The 17781-nt window shown below is 37.1% G+C and overlaps 1 protein-coding gene and 1 pseudogene across 1 annotated transcript; one reads left to right on the forward strand and one right to left on the reverse strand.

The window, feature by feature from the left end:
* Positions 817-3989, reverse strand: LOC18593757 (annotated as a pseudogene).
* Positions 6502-17509, forward strand: LOC18593758 (G-type lectin S-receptor-like serine/threonine-protein kinase At4g27290). The gene is given in 17 exon segments (XM_018125068.1): positions 6502-7094; positions 7191-7282; positions 7376-8504; positions 8987-9133; positions 9213-9370; positions 9615-9825; positions 10059-10296; positions 10385-10535; positions 10612-11029; positions 13060-13383; positions 13465-14226; positions 15062-15199; positions 15646-15803; positions 16139-16349; positions 16508-16745; positions 16847-16997; positions 17076-17509. Coding segments are annotated over 15 exon segments (4566 nt in total). The 5' UTR covers positions 6502-7094; positions 7191-7282; positions 7376-7552; the 3' UTR covers positions 17385-17509.

A 17781-nucleotide genomic window follows, 5' to 3' on the forward strand; every position in this document is an offset into this window, starting at 1 on the left:
TATGTTTAATTTTTTCGAGTCCCTACTTATTCTTATATCGTTGGATTAGACGTATTGTAGTATTTTGATAAGTATTTTACAATACGTAAAAGTCGTGAATATTTCATTTTGAAATTCATATTCTTTGCATCAAGACTTTTTTTTTTTATATCAAAAGATTCACTCTTCATATTTAACAAAAGGAAAGATAGACTAATTCAAATCAGTTTGTGATTCATATTTTTTTTGGATTAAAATAAATATGAATTAAAATGCAACGCAAGTTCTCTAATTGCAATTTATTCTTCAAAAAAGAACACGTTTTCTTTTGGTTGATCTTATTCCAACAATATATAGCTACTAATGTCTGGCTTTAGCTTGATGCATGATCTAAGACTCTCTTTGAGTTCTACTCTTACCAAAATCAGGTTTGAATTGACATTCTTTGTCAAAGTTAGAAATAAAACACACAAGCCTAGTCTAAAATGAATAGCTCTATCTTCTTTTTCATCCAAAATTTACATATTTCTTTTCCTTGTGTCTCCTTTTCACAACTTTTCTACCATCGCATAGGGTCAAAGATGATTGGTAGAAAGGTCAGATTTATATCATAAAAGTGGAATTTATATAATTTTTTCTCATGTAAGAAAGCAAAATCAGCCTATTTGAGATTCGTAACTCCAGCACTGAATCAAATTATTATAGAAACTCTGATATCATGTTAAGAAGTAGGGTCTAGTAATGTTTATTCATTAATAGTTGTCTGCAGTTTTGCTATAGACGAACACATTTGGCTCCGAACAATGTTCTTTTAACCATGAATTTCATGTTCAAAGGCTATTCTCTAGCTTGAACTATGGTAACTGTTACATTGTTTATAGAACAAGTAGTAGAGGAATGATCAGTCATGATATAGGCAGGAGCTTTAGGTGGAGGCATTGCTGCTTCCTTCCCCAACAGGTTCACAACAGTTGCCATGGTTGGCCTGTCTGATGCCTTGCCCTGAACACACAGAAGCCCAACTTGTATGCATCGAAGAATGCCATCAACAGGATATGAGTTCCTCTCCATCAATGGATCTATCAGTTCAAGTGCCTTGCCCTCTCTCCAGAAGTCCCATGCCTGAAACAGTTGCGTTATGTAAATGTTGCCTGAACAAATAATGTTTGAATTTAAAAAAATATGCCATATAACATATACTGTTTCTTACTTACTTGTCCCAAATTATTTGATGAGGGGTCCTCATAGTAATAACCACTATTCTTCTTGCCACTGATTATCTCTAGCAGCAAGACTCCAAAACTGGTGGCATATAACCACTACAATGATGTAAAGGAAACATGTTGGTACAAACAAGGATATCTAATTGTTCATGTTGTGTTTTTGTAATACTTACTATGTTCCTATCACCTTATTTGTTTTGAGGTTAGTTTCACTCCCTTCAAAAGTCCTGGCTATCCCAAAGTCTGAGATCTTAGGATTCATCTCAGCATCTAGTAGAATATTGCTTGCTTTCAAATCCCTGTGGATGATTCTGAATCTTGAGTCTCGATGAAAAGATAGGATCCCCCGAGCAATCCTCATGATGATATGCAAGCGCTTCCTCCAATCCAGTAGTGGCCTCTTAGCTGATCTGCTTTAAAATCATGGAAGTTGAAGTTGTTAATCTAATACTGATATTGACATTTCCAATAACAGCTGATGAGGTCAGTACCGAAAATGAAAAAGTCCAAGCTTTTGTTAGGCATATGTTCGTAAATCAGAATCTTCTCTTTTCCCTGAATGCAACAACCTAGAAGCCGAACTAGATTTCTGTGCTGAAGTTTAGACATCAGAAGAGCTTCAGTTTTGAATTCTTCTATACCTTGTCCTGAATTGGTTGTCAGTCTTTTTACAGCTACATCTTGTCCATTTGTAAGTTGACCCTGAATTTTACAAGTTTCAAGTATAAATTGACAATAATTAATCATTTTACACCAATTATATACGTCTCTGGAGATGTAATGTAATTTCCAAAGAGAAATACTCTTAAGTTTAGAACAAGAAAGCAGGGAGGGGATTCTAAGCCATGTGCATAATCTGTCAGCTATCAATGTCAACTATGAATTTTCAAGTACCTTATAAACTGTTCCAAAACCACCCTCCCCAAGTTTATTTGTATTAGAAAAGTTGTTTGTGGCTGCCGTTATCTTATCTAGATCGAAAAGCAATAATCCAATGTGTTCTTCACTATCTTCAAGAAGATTTGAATCCAACATGTCATTAAGTGCTAAGAACTCATGAAATTTTTCCTTGTTCCCTGGACAGGAAGACATAACAGAAATAGCATCAGATAGATCTTCTGGCAGGTTTTGAAAGTTGATTCATTCATTAGATGAAGAAAGATATCAGATTCTTTTACTAGCAAAGTCTTTCACCTTTGAAGATCAACATAACCTGGTCACATATTGGAAAAAGGAAAAAGACGAATATAGAGAAGAAGCAGTTCACCTTTACCTTTCATCTTAACATTTCCTATCAGCTTTATTCGCTTGGAGCTGCCAAACAAAATCCCAAAGACTGCAGCTGTACTCCCAAAAACTAAGACTATTATTGATCTTTTGCTGTTGCTGAAGATGCCAGAATGTTTCTTGGAATTTGCTGCTAAATAAGGCCAGTGTTAAATCGTTTTAGCTGTTAGTTGTCTTGGACTCCATTTCTCCAGTAAATCATCGATAAACACAGTTAGCAAGAACTCACCAAGCTCAACAGCATCGACGTGTATGTATATATCATTTCCTCCATCAGGGTATTCCCTTATGTCCTTCAAATCGCCATACCATACCACACAGCCAATTCCTAATTGATTGATATCTGCAACTGCATATGCAGTGCAAGAACAGTTTGTCAGGCATTCTTTTTCACATTCCTTCAGACCTAAACCAATACTTACTTGAGCTGTCGATGTATCAGGTATCTTAACATGTTCAAGTTTTAGGAACCCTTGCCCTTTTCCACACTCTAATATTCTCTTTCTCACACATCCCTCAGAACCATCTCTTAGAATCCAGTCCCGAGGAGACTTAGGCTCAAACCCTGGTAAGCATTTGCAAGATAGCAAGCTGTCTGAGCTGCACATACCATTCAATCCACATTGCTTGTAAACATCACATCTATCCCTTGGTATTGACCAGAACATGTGCCATTGTTTTGTCCGATCAATCCATGTCAACCTTTGAAATACGCCTAATTCATCTAAAACAAAATGATGTAAAGCAGAAGGATCATAAGTTGTGTAAACCAAGGATATCTCATTTTCATTATTCACAAAAGTGAAGTTGAAGTACGGTGATTTTGGTATTGCTGGAACTCCAGCAATTCCCTCACCACTCCATGGTCCTCCTCGGCAGTAAGGTCTGGACTGATGATAAATATAGAACTGAGGCTGACCTGTCATTGCAATCAGCTGCACAAATTCACCAGGTGCAGGGTCATCAGGTGATTTCCACGATGTCAGGCCTCGGTTGAGACCTGTTCTTTTGTCTATCCCACGTTTCATTCCTGGAAGCCAAACATGTGCAGGGTAATCAAAACTCTCCCAAATAATCTTTCCAGTGTGGGAGTGATTTTTCTGATATTAAACCAAGTTTCCTGAATCCAAGAGCTTGGCAAATGAATATTTCGTAGAGGACACATTCGCTGACCACATATGTGCTCCTTCATTTGCATGAAAGATAGCTAGATTGCCATCCTTGATAGTAAGAACTCCTTTTCTGTCTCGAACGGGACTGTTCCTATTCGCCACCCACAACACTCTGTTGAGGAAGCTTGTTGTACCACATTTCAACATATCGCTTGTTAGACTTGCCAGGGCTAAAAAATCCTAACGCAAAGAGTCCACTGCTGGAGACTAGGGTCATACCATCTCTGATAAATTGGCCATCTGATATGGTATCAGTTGCTTTGGAAAATGGATGGAGAAAGCAAAGAAGCAGCAACATTACTGAATAACCTTCTATCTTGGAAGCCATGAACTAGTCTGGTTGAGCATAAGGCTCTCTACAGCCAGTTTTGAGTTCTGATAAAAGGTTTCTTGATTCCCGGTAAGATAAAATACAGTAAAATGGGATTAAATATCAATTTCTTGACTGGTCATTGCTTTGTTAGCATCTCTGCATCAGCAAAGATTATTATGAGAAACAATTTGGTCTATTGAACTAGTGGTTACCATCACTCCAGTTTTAGCATTATTTTATACCAGTACAAGTGAGAGTCAATATTCATTCTAAACCATAAGAACTCTTCTCATTTATCTGCATATCATCTATCAAGACTGTAGCCAAATAATATTTAAAACGTTTTCGGCCTAACCAAATTTGATGAAGTTGTCTAAATGATCACATATTCACTGCCCTTGAGTGCAATTAACATCAATGGGAAATTGATGATCATCTTGCTTTAAAATATCTTAGCTATCAGCAAATTCAAATGTTCAAGATGGTCAGTCAATACAGAAATATTAAGGGATAGGATTCCAAAAAAATCTAGTCTTCTACCCAATTTTGACTAGACCATAATGTAGTTGATTATCAAGAATTTAAGCTTTGAACTCCCGGACTGACCTGCACCTTCCAATGACCAAATCATTGGAAAATTTACTTTTAACAGCGTAGTCCATCTCCATCTATCAATGCTTTCTTTCTTTATCCAATGAAAGAAAAGAAGATGGCATATTTATATGCTAGAGTTACATCAAAAGAGGGATGATTCAAGATTTCATGGATGAGAACTCTGAAATATGCTCTTATTTCATTCTGGTCTGTCATAATTAAATTGCTTTTGATACCTATCTTTTGAGGAGAAGAGTCCAACTAAAAGGACTTCCAAAACAAATTGAAACTAGTTCTGATGTTTTGCCCAAACAAAGATCTATCTAAAAATGGAAATATGTACATTAGAGTTCGATATCAGTACTACTATTAACTTGAATTGAGCAAGCAAATCAAATGGTAAACCATGTCATCTTTGACAAAAAACAAAATTCATGGATGTCAGAAAATCTTGTGGGCATGGAACAACCTAGTTGGTTGCCTCGGACATGACAAGGTGGCCTAAAACTGTTACAAAAGCAAGGTCAAAATGACAGTCCCAAAAAAAAGGCCTAGCCGAAAGACACTTCAAAATACAGCCCAAATAACATGGGCCTTGGAAGCTTTCTCTGCCTACAACCGCTTGTATCATGGGTTACACAAACTGAAGACCCACTTGGAAGATTAATTTTGGCTGTTGGTTTTACATGGCTTACACTAACTGAAAGTTTGATTAGTTGTTCAATTTCATGCTTAATTTCTTTCTCCTTACAATGTATATCTTTATTGTTTATTCCATTGTTGTTATTATTATATTGCCTTTTTATCAAGAAACAAGACTTGGCACCAAGCGCTGACATCCTTGGCTTGGAAGAAGTAAGTGAGCATTTGGTGTTATGAAGATAAGAAAGATTTGGAAATCTAAATCTATAAGGCTATGAATCATAATCATCAGTAGCTAATTCAGATGTGCCTGTCTAAACTTCCTCCGTAAATCATTTTCCATCACCATTTTTTTGGTAGAGTTTGATGGTATTAAAACAAATCTAATTTTTCGTTTGCATTAACATCATTCAATGTCAGAGACAAACACTGCAGACCCTATGCTTGAGGGTGCTGGACATTGCAAAAATTAGTCATCACTCAAAGTCTATGTGGGACCATTTTTTTTCTCTTCCATAGAAAATTCTGCTCATTGTTATGAAGGATATAGCTGGTTGATTGTAACCTGGAAAGAAAGATTTAATGACTTTCACATAGGTAGTTCAAGGCTGCAGTTTACGATCCTTCTTCTTAGTTCATTTTTATTCTCTAATATTAACCATATCTACTGCTCTGGACACCATAACACAGCCAGTTAGAGATGGTGAAACCATTGTTTCTGTTAGTGGGATTTTTGAACTGGAATTCTTAAATCCCGGCTCCTGCAAGGCCAAATACTTGGGAATATGGAACAAAAAAATCTGTCACTACTGTCGTACGGGTGGCCAACAGAGAAGTGCCTCTCAATGATTTATCAGGTGTTGGAAGAGTTGCCTATTAATAAATATAGCCAACAAGCCTATAAATAAAGCTGTGTCAAGCTCTGAAGCCTGAATAAAAGACATATGATAAGTGTGTGTATTTTATTTGTTGTTGTGATTTTTTATTTCCCAACTGTTTCTTGGGTCTTAATTTTTGTTGTTTTCGATTTTAGTGCTGCTGTTTTGCAGGCTTTATTCTGCTTACCGAAACTGGCTTTGTTGGAAGCATTAAATTCTCTCAATCATCCAGAAAGAAAGGAAAGAGAGTAATGAAATAACATTTTGTTATATAAGATTGCACTTTCTTCTCCAGTAGGTAAGAAATCATCCAAGCAATTTGGTATAAATTTGTCCTCTTGTCTGAATCCAGAGGGAAGAGTATAGGTCTTTCTACTTATAGTAAATGTTCATAGTTTAATTGTGATAACAGACAGATTAACAAGGTGGGGTCAGGCTTTAGAGACTCAGAAACTTCAAAGTTCAAACATCCTAGAAATCTCCATCAAACCATCTACTTGCCCTGTGGGCCTCCAAAGAAAATGTATATTTCCGCATTATTACTTTCTTGCTTTCACATCAAAATGAATGGATCCTTGGTTGTTCAGCAGATAGGGGAACTTAACTGCTCTAGGACTTAAAGCAGGAGCTTAGGAGCCACAGCCTACAGATGCTAGTGCTGATCAATTTTGCATGAGATTAATTTTTATCTTCTTAAGGTATGGCTCTACCGCTTTATTTATGGGGATTTGACCAATAATCTTCTAATTTAATGCTATGAAATTTTGTGGTTGAATTCCAGATACATTGCATCACTATCAGAACTCAAATATTTTGACAAATACAGAAATGAATATATGCCTCACTCCACTAGGTTAAACTTGTGCAAGTTTGTGTAAATTTTCTGGTATGGTAGAGGGCAACAGGACAGGGGCTTCAGTCTTTTGCTAACCAATAACTGCAGGTCAGACTAACCAGAGCTTGCAATTTATCTGCTGAAGTTTATGGATTTCAGAATCTCATAAGGGTATGTTGGTGAAACAGGACTGGCCACTTTCCCCTCGTTTTATTCAACCTTTTGTTTTTATTTCATTTCTTGAAACTGCTCTTTTTGGTGATATAGAAGCCACTTAATGGCATAAGAAAGCTTGGATTACTGCTTTTCATAAGGTTTCGAAAAGGGGCTCCATCAGATTATTTTACCTCAGCCAGTAGGTAATGGAATCAAGTTTTGATGCAAGGCATTGAAAATTTATTTTGATTGCTCATTCCAAAGAAAATGATTGATTTTTCAGCCATATAATTCAGGTTTCATTCATGAGGAGGGTTCAATTCCAGCCTTACAAGAAGGCTTTAAAAAGAGGCAAAAAGTGCAGTGAGGCACGGGAATTGTAGAGATAGCTTGGGATGAAATTAATGCTTTCACGTGGGAAACGGGCATAGGAAGAAGGAAGAGGCGTTCGAGTCCCATTTTTCTAAACCTCTATGGAAGGTCTTATCATAATTCTTCTTTGCTCCTTTGTGCTGCCTCATGTAATTATATCTACTACAGTGGACTCCATAGATACAACTCACCCCATCAGAGATGGTGAGACCTTAGTTTCAGCTAGTGAAATTTTTGAACTAGGATTCTTTAGTCCAGGTGGTACCGGCAAGCGATACTTGGGAATATGGTACAAGAAATCTGTCAAGACTGTTGTATGGGTGGCCAACAGAGAAGTACCGCTCAATGATTCATCAGGCGTTGCAAAAGTTACCAATCAGGGAATTCTTGTCCTTCTGAGTGGTGAGGGCAAAACTATTTGGTCTTCCCACTCTTCAAGACCTGTGCGTAATCCAGTTGCACAGCTGCTGGATTCGGGTAACCTTGTTGTGAAAGATGAGTGGGACGAAAGCTTCATATGGCAGAGCTTTGATTATCCAGGTGATACACTGCTACCAGGCATGAAGATCGGAAAGGACTTTGTTACAGGCCTACATCGTTATCTATCATCGTGGGTGCATTATCGTTTGGTACAAGAGGATACTTGTGACAATTATGGATTATGTGGTGCAAATGGTTTCTGCAACAATAATAACTCCCCAGTTTGTACTTGCTTAAGTGGATTTGTGCCAAAAAACAGCGAAGAACGGGATAAGGACCCAGGGTCAGGTGGGTGCGTAAGAAAGACTCGGCTGAACTGTTCTGGAGATGGATTTCAGGAGATTTCCGGAGTAAAGTTTCCGGACTCAGGACAACCCCCAAGTAACAACAGTATGAACCTTGAGGAGTGCAACATCCAGTGCACAAAGAACTGCTCGTGCACAGCTTATGCTAATTTGGATATAAGAGATGGAGGAAGCGGATGCCTGCTCTGGTTCGGTGACCTGATTGATATTAAACACTCCACTGGTAGAGGACAATCAATTTATGTAAGGATGGCTGGCACAGAACTAGGTATGAAACTATCCTCCAACCTTAAAAGTTGTGGCCTGATACTCTGGTGTAAAGCTTCTGCATAAACTTTATACTCTTAGACAGATGTGGTAGCTGAAGTACTTGCAAAATTCTGCTTAACTTAGACATAAACCTAAAGAGAGGACAAAAATGCAAGAGCAGAAACTGTGAAACAGCTTAAGGTGTAATCTAAAGCAGTAATTTCTCATGTTAAATAGGAATGCTTCAACCACTCCAATAATTCTAATGGTTATTCCTGATTCCTAATGTATGCAAGATGTATAGATAATTATCTTTTAGTTCTAAAATTTTACTCAGTCTTGCATAACTTAACAGGTAAATCCGGATTTTGAGTTGGTATTCGTGCTGAAATAAAAGAGCTGACTTCAAATGTACCCACAAGTAATCAATCAGTAAGCATAATAATAGCAGATGGAAATTTCTTATTCTTCTCTTAAATGATGACTCTCATTTTTGTATAGATCAAACTCATAGCTCAAGCACAAATAAATCCTCTTCGAAGAAAAAGATGTGGATTGCAGTGATCTCTGCATTCGTTGTTGTGGTGGTCACTGTAGGCATAGCCCTGGTCCTTTTTCTTGGGAGGAAGAAAAGCCAGAAGAAAAAGGGTAATTCTTGCAGCAAAAATCACATTTTTGGATTGGTTGCTCATGGCATTTATATTCACAACACCTTGGGATTTTGCAGGCTCAATGCAAGGCCTTTCAGGAAGTAGTAATAAATATAAGGATCAGAAGGATGATTTTGAGTTGCCGTTATTCGACTTCGCGACAATTGCTCGTGCTACCAATAACTTTTCTCCTATGAATAAAATTGGAGAGGGTGGTTTTGGATCTGTCTACAAGGTAATAATAGATTATAATAGTTTCTTTGCAACCTGTTGATTGTTTGCTGACTCCAATGGTTCTACTTCTTTGCACTGACATCAGTAACCAAAAATTGCAGTTTTCATTTTGTTACTACAAAAAGATTCTCGAAGTAGGACTTTGAGCTCTCTATGTCAATCAATATTTAATCAGCAATATGATAGAAATTAAAGAAAAAAGATCAGATTTGAGAGAATGAACTTTTCGTGATATATATTTTCAGGGTATCTTGGAGGATGGACAAGAAATTGCTGTGAAGAGGCTGTCAAAGAGTTCTACGCAAGGAGACAATGAGTTTAAAAATGAAGTTGATCAAATTGCAAAAGTTCAGCATCGAAATTTAGTGAAGCTTCTAGGTTGTTGCATTGAAACAGATGAAAAGGGATTGATATATGAATTTATGCCTAACAAAAGCCTGGACTTCTTTATATTTGGTACGTCTTTCTCCAACCTTTGAAGATTACTCTAGCTAAAACACTTAAGTGCTTTCCACATGCAAAACCAGAAACTTATTACAGTATCAAGTGGCAATGGAGTAAAAGTCATCAGTCAATAATTCATAACTGTGTCGATTTGATTAGTCCTCCTTTTCTTTTTAAAGAAGAAAAATTGGGTTCAGATATCTATAAGCAATATAATGACCTCACTTTTGTGAAAATTTGATCAGATCAAGCTCAAAGCATGTCAATGGATTGGCCTATGCGCCACAACATCATCAATGGGATTGCACGTGGCCTCCTTTATCTTCATCAAGATTCCAGACAAAGAATTATACATAGAGATCTGAAGGCTGCTAATATTTTACTAGACAACGAAATGAATGCAAAAATTTCAGACTTTGGTTTGGCTAGAAGTTTTGGGGAGAAACAAACTGCAGCAAATACAAGCAGGGTGGTGGGAACATAGTAAGTAATAACTCAAAGATTGATTTAGTACAGTTTTGAATCTTCAGACCATGAATGCTTGATTTAAACTTGGAATGTTTACCTGCAGTGGATACATGTCTCCAGAGTATGCAATTGACGGGGTTTACTCGATAAAATCGGATGTCTTTAGTTTTGGCGTTTTGGTACTAGAGATAGCGAGTGGGAAAAGAAACAGAGGATTCTGTCATCCAGATCACCAGCTTAACCTTCTTGGCCATGTAAGTGTCACATTACAACTCTTCCTCATCTCTAAATGTTAATTCTACTATTAGTGAACTAACTTGAGTTGCATAGGCATGGAGGTTATTTAATGAAGGCAAATCCTTGGAACTGATTGCTGCACCGATTAGAGACACTCGGAACTCACATGAAATCATAAGATCAATTCATGTTGGTCTACTATGTGTGCAACAAAGTCCAGATGACAGGCCAAGCATGTCAAATGTTGTTCTGATGCTGAGTTCCAAAGACCCTTTGCCTCAGCCTAAACAACCAGGTTTCTTCCATGAGAGGGATCTGGTTGAATTTAGTTCCTCATCAAGCAGTCAAAAAAAATTTTTGACAAGTAATTTCACTATAACAGTATTAGATGCAAGATAAATGACAAGTTCATGTTAACATTCTACAAATGCTCAAGGCATACCTTACCACATCTCTTCTTTAAAAAGGTCCCCCCAAGTTCAAAATTTCCTTCCCCAACTATACTACCGAAGTTGGTTTTGATTGAAAAACATTTACTATCTGCAATTTTCCTTGTATGCATAGGCATTCATTTTTTCTTTTGGAAAATCAACCCTACACTATGTTAAGATTCAAAATATGAACTACTTTCTTAAAGAATAAATTTCATCTTAGATTCAATGATAGAAGTCTAGAACTTTGGCCAAAATGTCAAAAGTAGCAGAAAGAGATAAGTTCTCTAGAAGAATGCTTTCGTATTGTTGTTTTTGTGGATATGTGAAAAGGAAGAGAAAAAGATGTTGACAACTGGGCACAAGAAAAGTCTCACCTCATTAAAAAGGAAATTGAATGGAATGGATGGATATTTGTCTCCTAGCAATTCATTCCGTGCATCTTGGTGAAAATAGGGATGGCGGGTCCATATATATCTGATCTCACCATGGCTGTACACCATACATTTTCATAGGATTTCTACTTCTCCTTTTTCCTATATTGTAATTTCCAAAATATCCTTGAAGCCTCTCTAGTTTATAACTTGTCTGGCTCAAACTCAAGTACAAATCACCCAATAAATATGGGGTGCCTTTGAGCCAAAGCTCGGTAGGTAGATTTCAATTAAGGAGTATACAGATTTTTCCAGTCCTCTGCCACTTTGTCCAATGGTAGGACTGCTCATTGTTTAAACATTACTCAATGTTTGGTCGGTACCAAGAAATAAATTGGACCCTGTCTAAAACCTGTTGTCCTTTTTACTGTCCAAAACATATCTTTCATAAAGGCAAATAACCTATTTTTTTGGAGTCTGTCTAAAATACTAGGAGTTTGCCTCTTATTCTCTGTTTGTGTCTTTCTCAAGTCCATATATTATTATAGGTGTGAGCAATGTGTAAGCTAAAAATATTAATAACAGATATAAACTAGACAATTTGTGATTAGGATAATTACAAGTTCGACTCCCTTTGATTACTTTTTCGTGACAATACTTTTTGTTATGATAATTGCAACCATTTACATGTATGAAATTCATAAGTAATTAATGGGTAAGACCTTGTAAAAAGATTTTGCTGGCTTTATTTTTATGATGTTAGATTTGGGTGGGTGTTGTGCCATTTGTTATTAACTAGCCTGACCTTTTGCTGGCTTTATTTATGATGTTAGGTTTGGGTTGTTGTAATGCAAATCTTTTAATAACTATCCTGAACACCTTTATGGGAATTATCAACTTTAGCCCATTAGATCACATGATTTTTTCCTCGATAGGTTCATCACCATGCTGGTTTTAGATCTCTCAATATGTACTGATATCTTTCCTTACAATTTCTCATTGGAAATGAACTCGAGTTATATCAGTAAACTAAGGATTTGAGTGTCTACTACTGCAAATGGAAGTAGAATAGGTGGTTGGAGGAAATCATGTGGTGCTGGCCCGACCCAAGGGACTAGAATCAATGTAACATTCGAAGGGTCTTGGCTTCTGAGTTCTGCCTACGCAATTGACTTCTTTAGTTGAGACAAAATGTGACTGCCAATATAAAATGGGATATCTTTGCTTGCGAAGTAACTGTAGCAGTCAGTAAAACAAATGTGGAAGCAAGAAAAAATTGTTGACTATGTCAAGTAACATAGAAACATTTGTCCACTCATTTTGAACATTTTGGATTATCGTTGATTATCGTATCAGCTCTGCGATGTCATTGGCCCCACTTAATTATGGAGTGTTGTTTGATATGAGAGAGTTTGGACCATTTGCTTTCCCGGAAAGAATTGTCATGTAGTTCCTACTTCTCTGTTACAAGACTAGTGTATTCCGGTGATTGTCGTGAATTATGGTGCTGAAAACTTCCAACCATGGGGGTTGTAATTGGCATGGATAGCCTTTAGAAAAGTTGGTTTCATTCTCTCTGGAAAATATTGTAAGCGAAAGGAAGATCAGTTCAAGTCTTCAGTTTTTCATCCTTTTAATGGAAGGACTGGGGATACTTCTTGTTTGCTCCTTTTTGTTGTCTCATCTGACTATATCCGCTGCGGTGGACACCTTGAATACAACTCAATTAATGAGAGATGGCAACACGATAGTTTCAGCAGGTGGAAGGTTTGAGCTTGGATTCTTTAGTCCAGGTGCAAGCAGGAAGAAATACTTGGCAATATGGTACAAGCAAATACCTGTCAAGACTGCTGTATGGGTGGCCAACAGAGAACTGCCCCTCAACGATTCATCAGGTTTTCTGAAACTTACCAAGCAGGGAATTCTAGTCCTTCTGGATCGTAATAGGAGAACTGTTTGGTCTTCAAACTCATCTAGACCCGCTCGAAATCCAGTTGCACAGCTCTTGGATTCAGGAAACCTCATTGTGAGAGAGGAGAATGACAGCAATCCTGAAAACTTATTGTGGCAGAGCTTTGATTACCCATGTGATACGTTGCTACAAGGCATGAAACTTGGAAGAAACTTAATCACAGGCCTGGATCGTTACCTGTCATCCTGGAAGAGTCCTGACGATCCTTCTCACGGTAATTTTACATATCGGTTTGAGGTTGGTGGATTTCCAGAACTTATACTGAGAGAGGGTTCAGTTGTTCGATTCCGTCCTGGCCCTTGGAATGGTCTGCGGTTTAGTGGCACACCTGAACTAAGACCAAACAAATTTTTCACAGTTAGTGTTGTGATCAATGAGACGGAGGTATATGACACCTATGAGCTTCATAATAGCACAATTCTTTCAAGGATGGTGTTAAGTCAGAATGGACTTTGGGAGCGCCTCACTTGGACTGATAGAACCCAGAGTTGGGAAGTTTTTGTTATAGTACAAATGGATAACTGTGACAATTATGCACTGTGTGGTGCGTATGGTAGCTGCAATGCAAGTAACACCCCAGAGTGCAGTTGCTTGAAAGGATTTGTGCCGCAATTTCCCAAAAATTGGGACGCTAAAAATTGGTCAAATGGGTGTGCTAGAAAGACCCCATTGAACTGCTCCACTGATGGATTTCTAAAGTTCTCTGGCGTGAAGTTGCCAGATTCACGAAAATCCTGGTTTAACTACAGTATGACTCTTGAGGAATGCAAGAACCTCTGCACAAAAAACTGTTCATGTACAGCTTACTCAAATATCGATATAAGAGATGGAGGAAGTGGATGCTTGCTTTGGTTTGTGGACCTGGTTGACATTCAACAATTCACTGAAAATGGACAAGAAATATATATTAGGATGGCTGCATCAGAACTAGGTATGAAATTTTCAATTGTCCCTAAACTTTAACATGTCATTGTCTAACTCTTAATACATGGACTTTTTTCTTTTTTCTTTTTTATGGTGTTTCAAGATGGATGCATCAATTCTTTTAACAGTTGGGTCTGTTATCTGAAAAAACAAGAAACATTACAGGTATAGCTGTTGCCTTTATTAGCAAGATGGCATAAATATTTTTTTGAAAATTAAGAATCATTCATTCCAGAGAGGGAGTCCATAAACAAACGAAGGAGAGTAGAAGACTAATTGGTAGTCAGTCTTGACCCTCACTATACAAACTGGTAACAAAAAACACCAGTATCCCTTCCTTGTCCTGCAGAGACAGAGAAACCAACTCTTTCCCTATTTACAAGTGAACCCAACAAACCTGCGCTAACCCAATAAACCCAACATTCCATATGTTTTGATAGGACTCTGCTAGAGGTTTATGTTTTTAAGAGAATGACTAGATAAATTTGAATCAGTTCTAGTAAGTAGAACTCCCAAAGCAGAAGAGAGTAAACAGGAACTCAGAGCAGCAATTTGTCACAGGTGAAAGATCCAGTACTAAAAGTTCCCTAGAAGGCAGAAGCCTTTTCATGAACAGATGAGATACTAGTCAGTGTGACTGCATCATGGGCTTTTGCATTAGCAATATTTTCTGAATTATTATTTTAATCCCAGCTAATTAAATTATAACCATATTATATTTTCTGAATTATTATATTAATCCCAGCTAATTAAATTATAACCATATTAGTAGAAATTATATTTGCTATTCTTATAGTGAGTTCTAACTCAAAGATTTCTGCTAAAATTTGTTTGATGGCTAGATCAAATAGAGAGTATCAAATCCAAGGAGAAAGAAAGAGTCAGAGTTGCATTCGTCTGTGTGTTGACTGCAGCAGTGTTGATAGTTGGCCTATCCTTGGTGTTGTATCTTTGGAGGAAGCGATACCATGAGAAACCTGGTACATCATATCCCTCACATAATAAGATTTTCATTCTTTTTGTCTCTGTTATTGTTCGTTATACTGCTGTGGAAAATTTTCATGCTGAAAGTGGTGTTCCTGTTACTGCCTATCTAGATACCTGATGGCATAGGAATTCGTAGACATTTCTTTTGTTTAACTACAGCATGAAGGAAACGAGTTAGATTGTTTAAGCTCATTGTAATTGTTAGAACTCTTTGTTCTAGGAGGATTAAGATTATTTCATGTTGGAGGTGACAAGTCCTCCTTTTGGAAAATGATAACATAATAAAACTTGATAACAGGTTCTAAACATGAAACTTATTTGATACTTGACCTTCCTGGGCTATTAATTTGTAAATTCTTGCTGATAAACCTGACCTTATCAACCTCACTGCTTTTGTCTTTTTACATTTACTCCTACTCCTACTGCTACTAATTTGCAGGATTGCTGACATATGTCCCTGAAAGCAGCTCCAATGTTAAAAATCAGAATGAAGATTTAGAGTTACCCTCATTTGACTTAGCCGCAATTGTTTTTGCAACCGATAACTTTTCAATGAAGAATAAACTGGGAGAAGGCGGTTTTGGAGCTGTCTATAAGGTAACAGTCTAGTAAACCAGCATGCAGTGTCATCTATTTGGAATTGGCATAATAATCTTCCAAAGTATAATTTTACTAATAGTACTTATCATTCTGTGAATTTTAATCAACCATATTCTAGAAAAATAAAAAACTTCTGACCTCTAAATTATTCTACAAAAAAGGAATGAGTTTATACCTCTGCTTTTTCTTTTGTTGTCCCCTGGAAAAAGGAGGGGGGAGGGGGTTGAGGGTGTCAATTATGCAAAGAGAAGGGCTGCTGTGCATATGAAAGAGTATCATTCAAGTGAGATATCTGGCTTACTAGAATAAACATTTGGTTATACACTTTTCAGGGGATCTTGAAGGATGGACTAGAAATTGCGGTAAAGAGGCTATCTAAGAGTTCTGGACAAGGACTTGATGAGTTCAAAAATGAAGTCATACATATTGCAAAACTTAAGCATCGAAATTTAGTGGAGCTTTTAGGATGCTGCATACAGGGGGATGAAAAGATGTTGATCTATGAATTTATGCCTAACAAAAGCCTGGACTTCTTAATTTTTGGTATGTTTTTCTCCAACTTGGGAATTTAGTTCAAGTGCTATAATTGAGTGCTTCAGTTGTCTAATCATGACTACCATCTAGTTCCTTTTACCCTCGAAGAGTTACATTCAGAGATCTATTAGGGAAAACGAGGCTGACTTGTGTGAAAAACTGAACAGATGAAACTCAAAGCATGTCACTTGATTGGCCTATGCGCTACAACATTATCAATGGGATTGCTCGTGGCCTCCTTTATCTCCATCAAGATTCAAGACAAAGAATAATACATAGAGATTTGAAAGCTGCTAATGTTCTGCTAGACAGTGAAATGAACCCCAAAATTTCAGACTTTGGCCTGGCTAGAAGTTTTGGAGATAAGGAAACTGAGGCAAATACAAGGAAAGTGGTGGGAACATAGTAAGTAAAAACCTGAAATAAATGATATAGCTTATATTTGGAGATGATATTTGTCTCAATGTTTCATGTATACTTGATTTAACAATCAAGATTATCTGCAGTGGATACATGGCACCCGAGTATGCAATTGATGGTCTCTACTCCATTAAGTCTGATGTCTTTAGCTTTGGTGTATTGGTGCTAGAGATAGTGAATGGGAATCGTAACAGAGGATTCTGTCATCCAGATCACCAGCTTAACCTTCTTGGGCATGTAAGTCTGATTATGATCTTATTAACTCTTACTTTTAAAATTAAATCTACTCTTATTTAGCTGTTGTTTGTTCCATAGGCATGGAGATTGTTTGCTGAAGGAAAATCATTTGAATTGGTTGCATCAGCAATTAGGGACACCGGCAATGCTTCTGAAGTGTTAAGATCAATTCATGTAGGCCTGTTATGTGTGCAACATAGTCCAGAAGATAGGCCAAACATGTCTAATGTGGTTATGATGTTAGGAAGTCAAGGACCTTTGCCCCAGCCTAGACAACCAGGTTTCTTCAATGAAAGGGATCTGGTTGATCAATCAAGTTCTTCATCAGCCAGCCAGAAACTTTTATCATCTAATGATTTCACCATTGGGATGTCAGAAGCAAGATAAATAAATTTTCAGGTTAATTTTGCCTGCCTAGTGAACTCTTAGAAGTTAGAATTCATTGCTGTGTAACTGAAGTATATTCAATGTCTTTGAAGCCTGTTAGTTTATCCTAATGTGTTTTTTCATGCCTAGATTGTTTCTCGTATCTCTTTTTTACAGTTACTTTTCTTGACTAAGTTAGGCATTACAAATCCAAAAAAAAATCTCTTCTTGATGTTCTTGAACGCTAACAGATAGAGTCCAAATGTAACTTTCACTACTCAATAGGATTATTTGCCATTATATCTGTTTTTCCTTCTATTATTCAAGAATATAAGTCGCAAGAAACTTTTCGAAAATGGACTCTTCCAGATAATCGAAGTTCATAAGAAAAATCATGTACATCTGTCATAATTCTTCA

This window comes from Theobroma cacao, chromosome 7 (assembly GCF_000208745.1).
Source record: "Theobroma cacao cultivar B97-61/B2 chromosome 7, Criollo_cocoa_genome_V2, whole genome shotgun sequence".
Classification (NCBI taxonomy): Eukaryota; Viridiplantae; Streptophyta; class Magnoliopsida; order Malvales; family Malvaceae; genus Theobroma; species Theobroma cacao.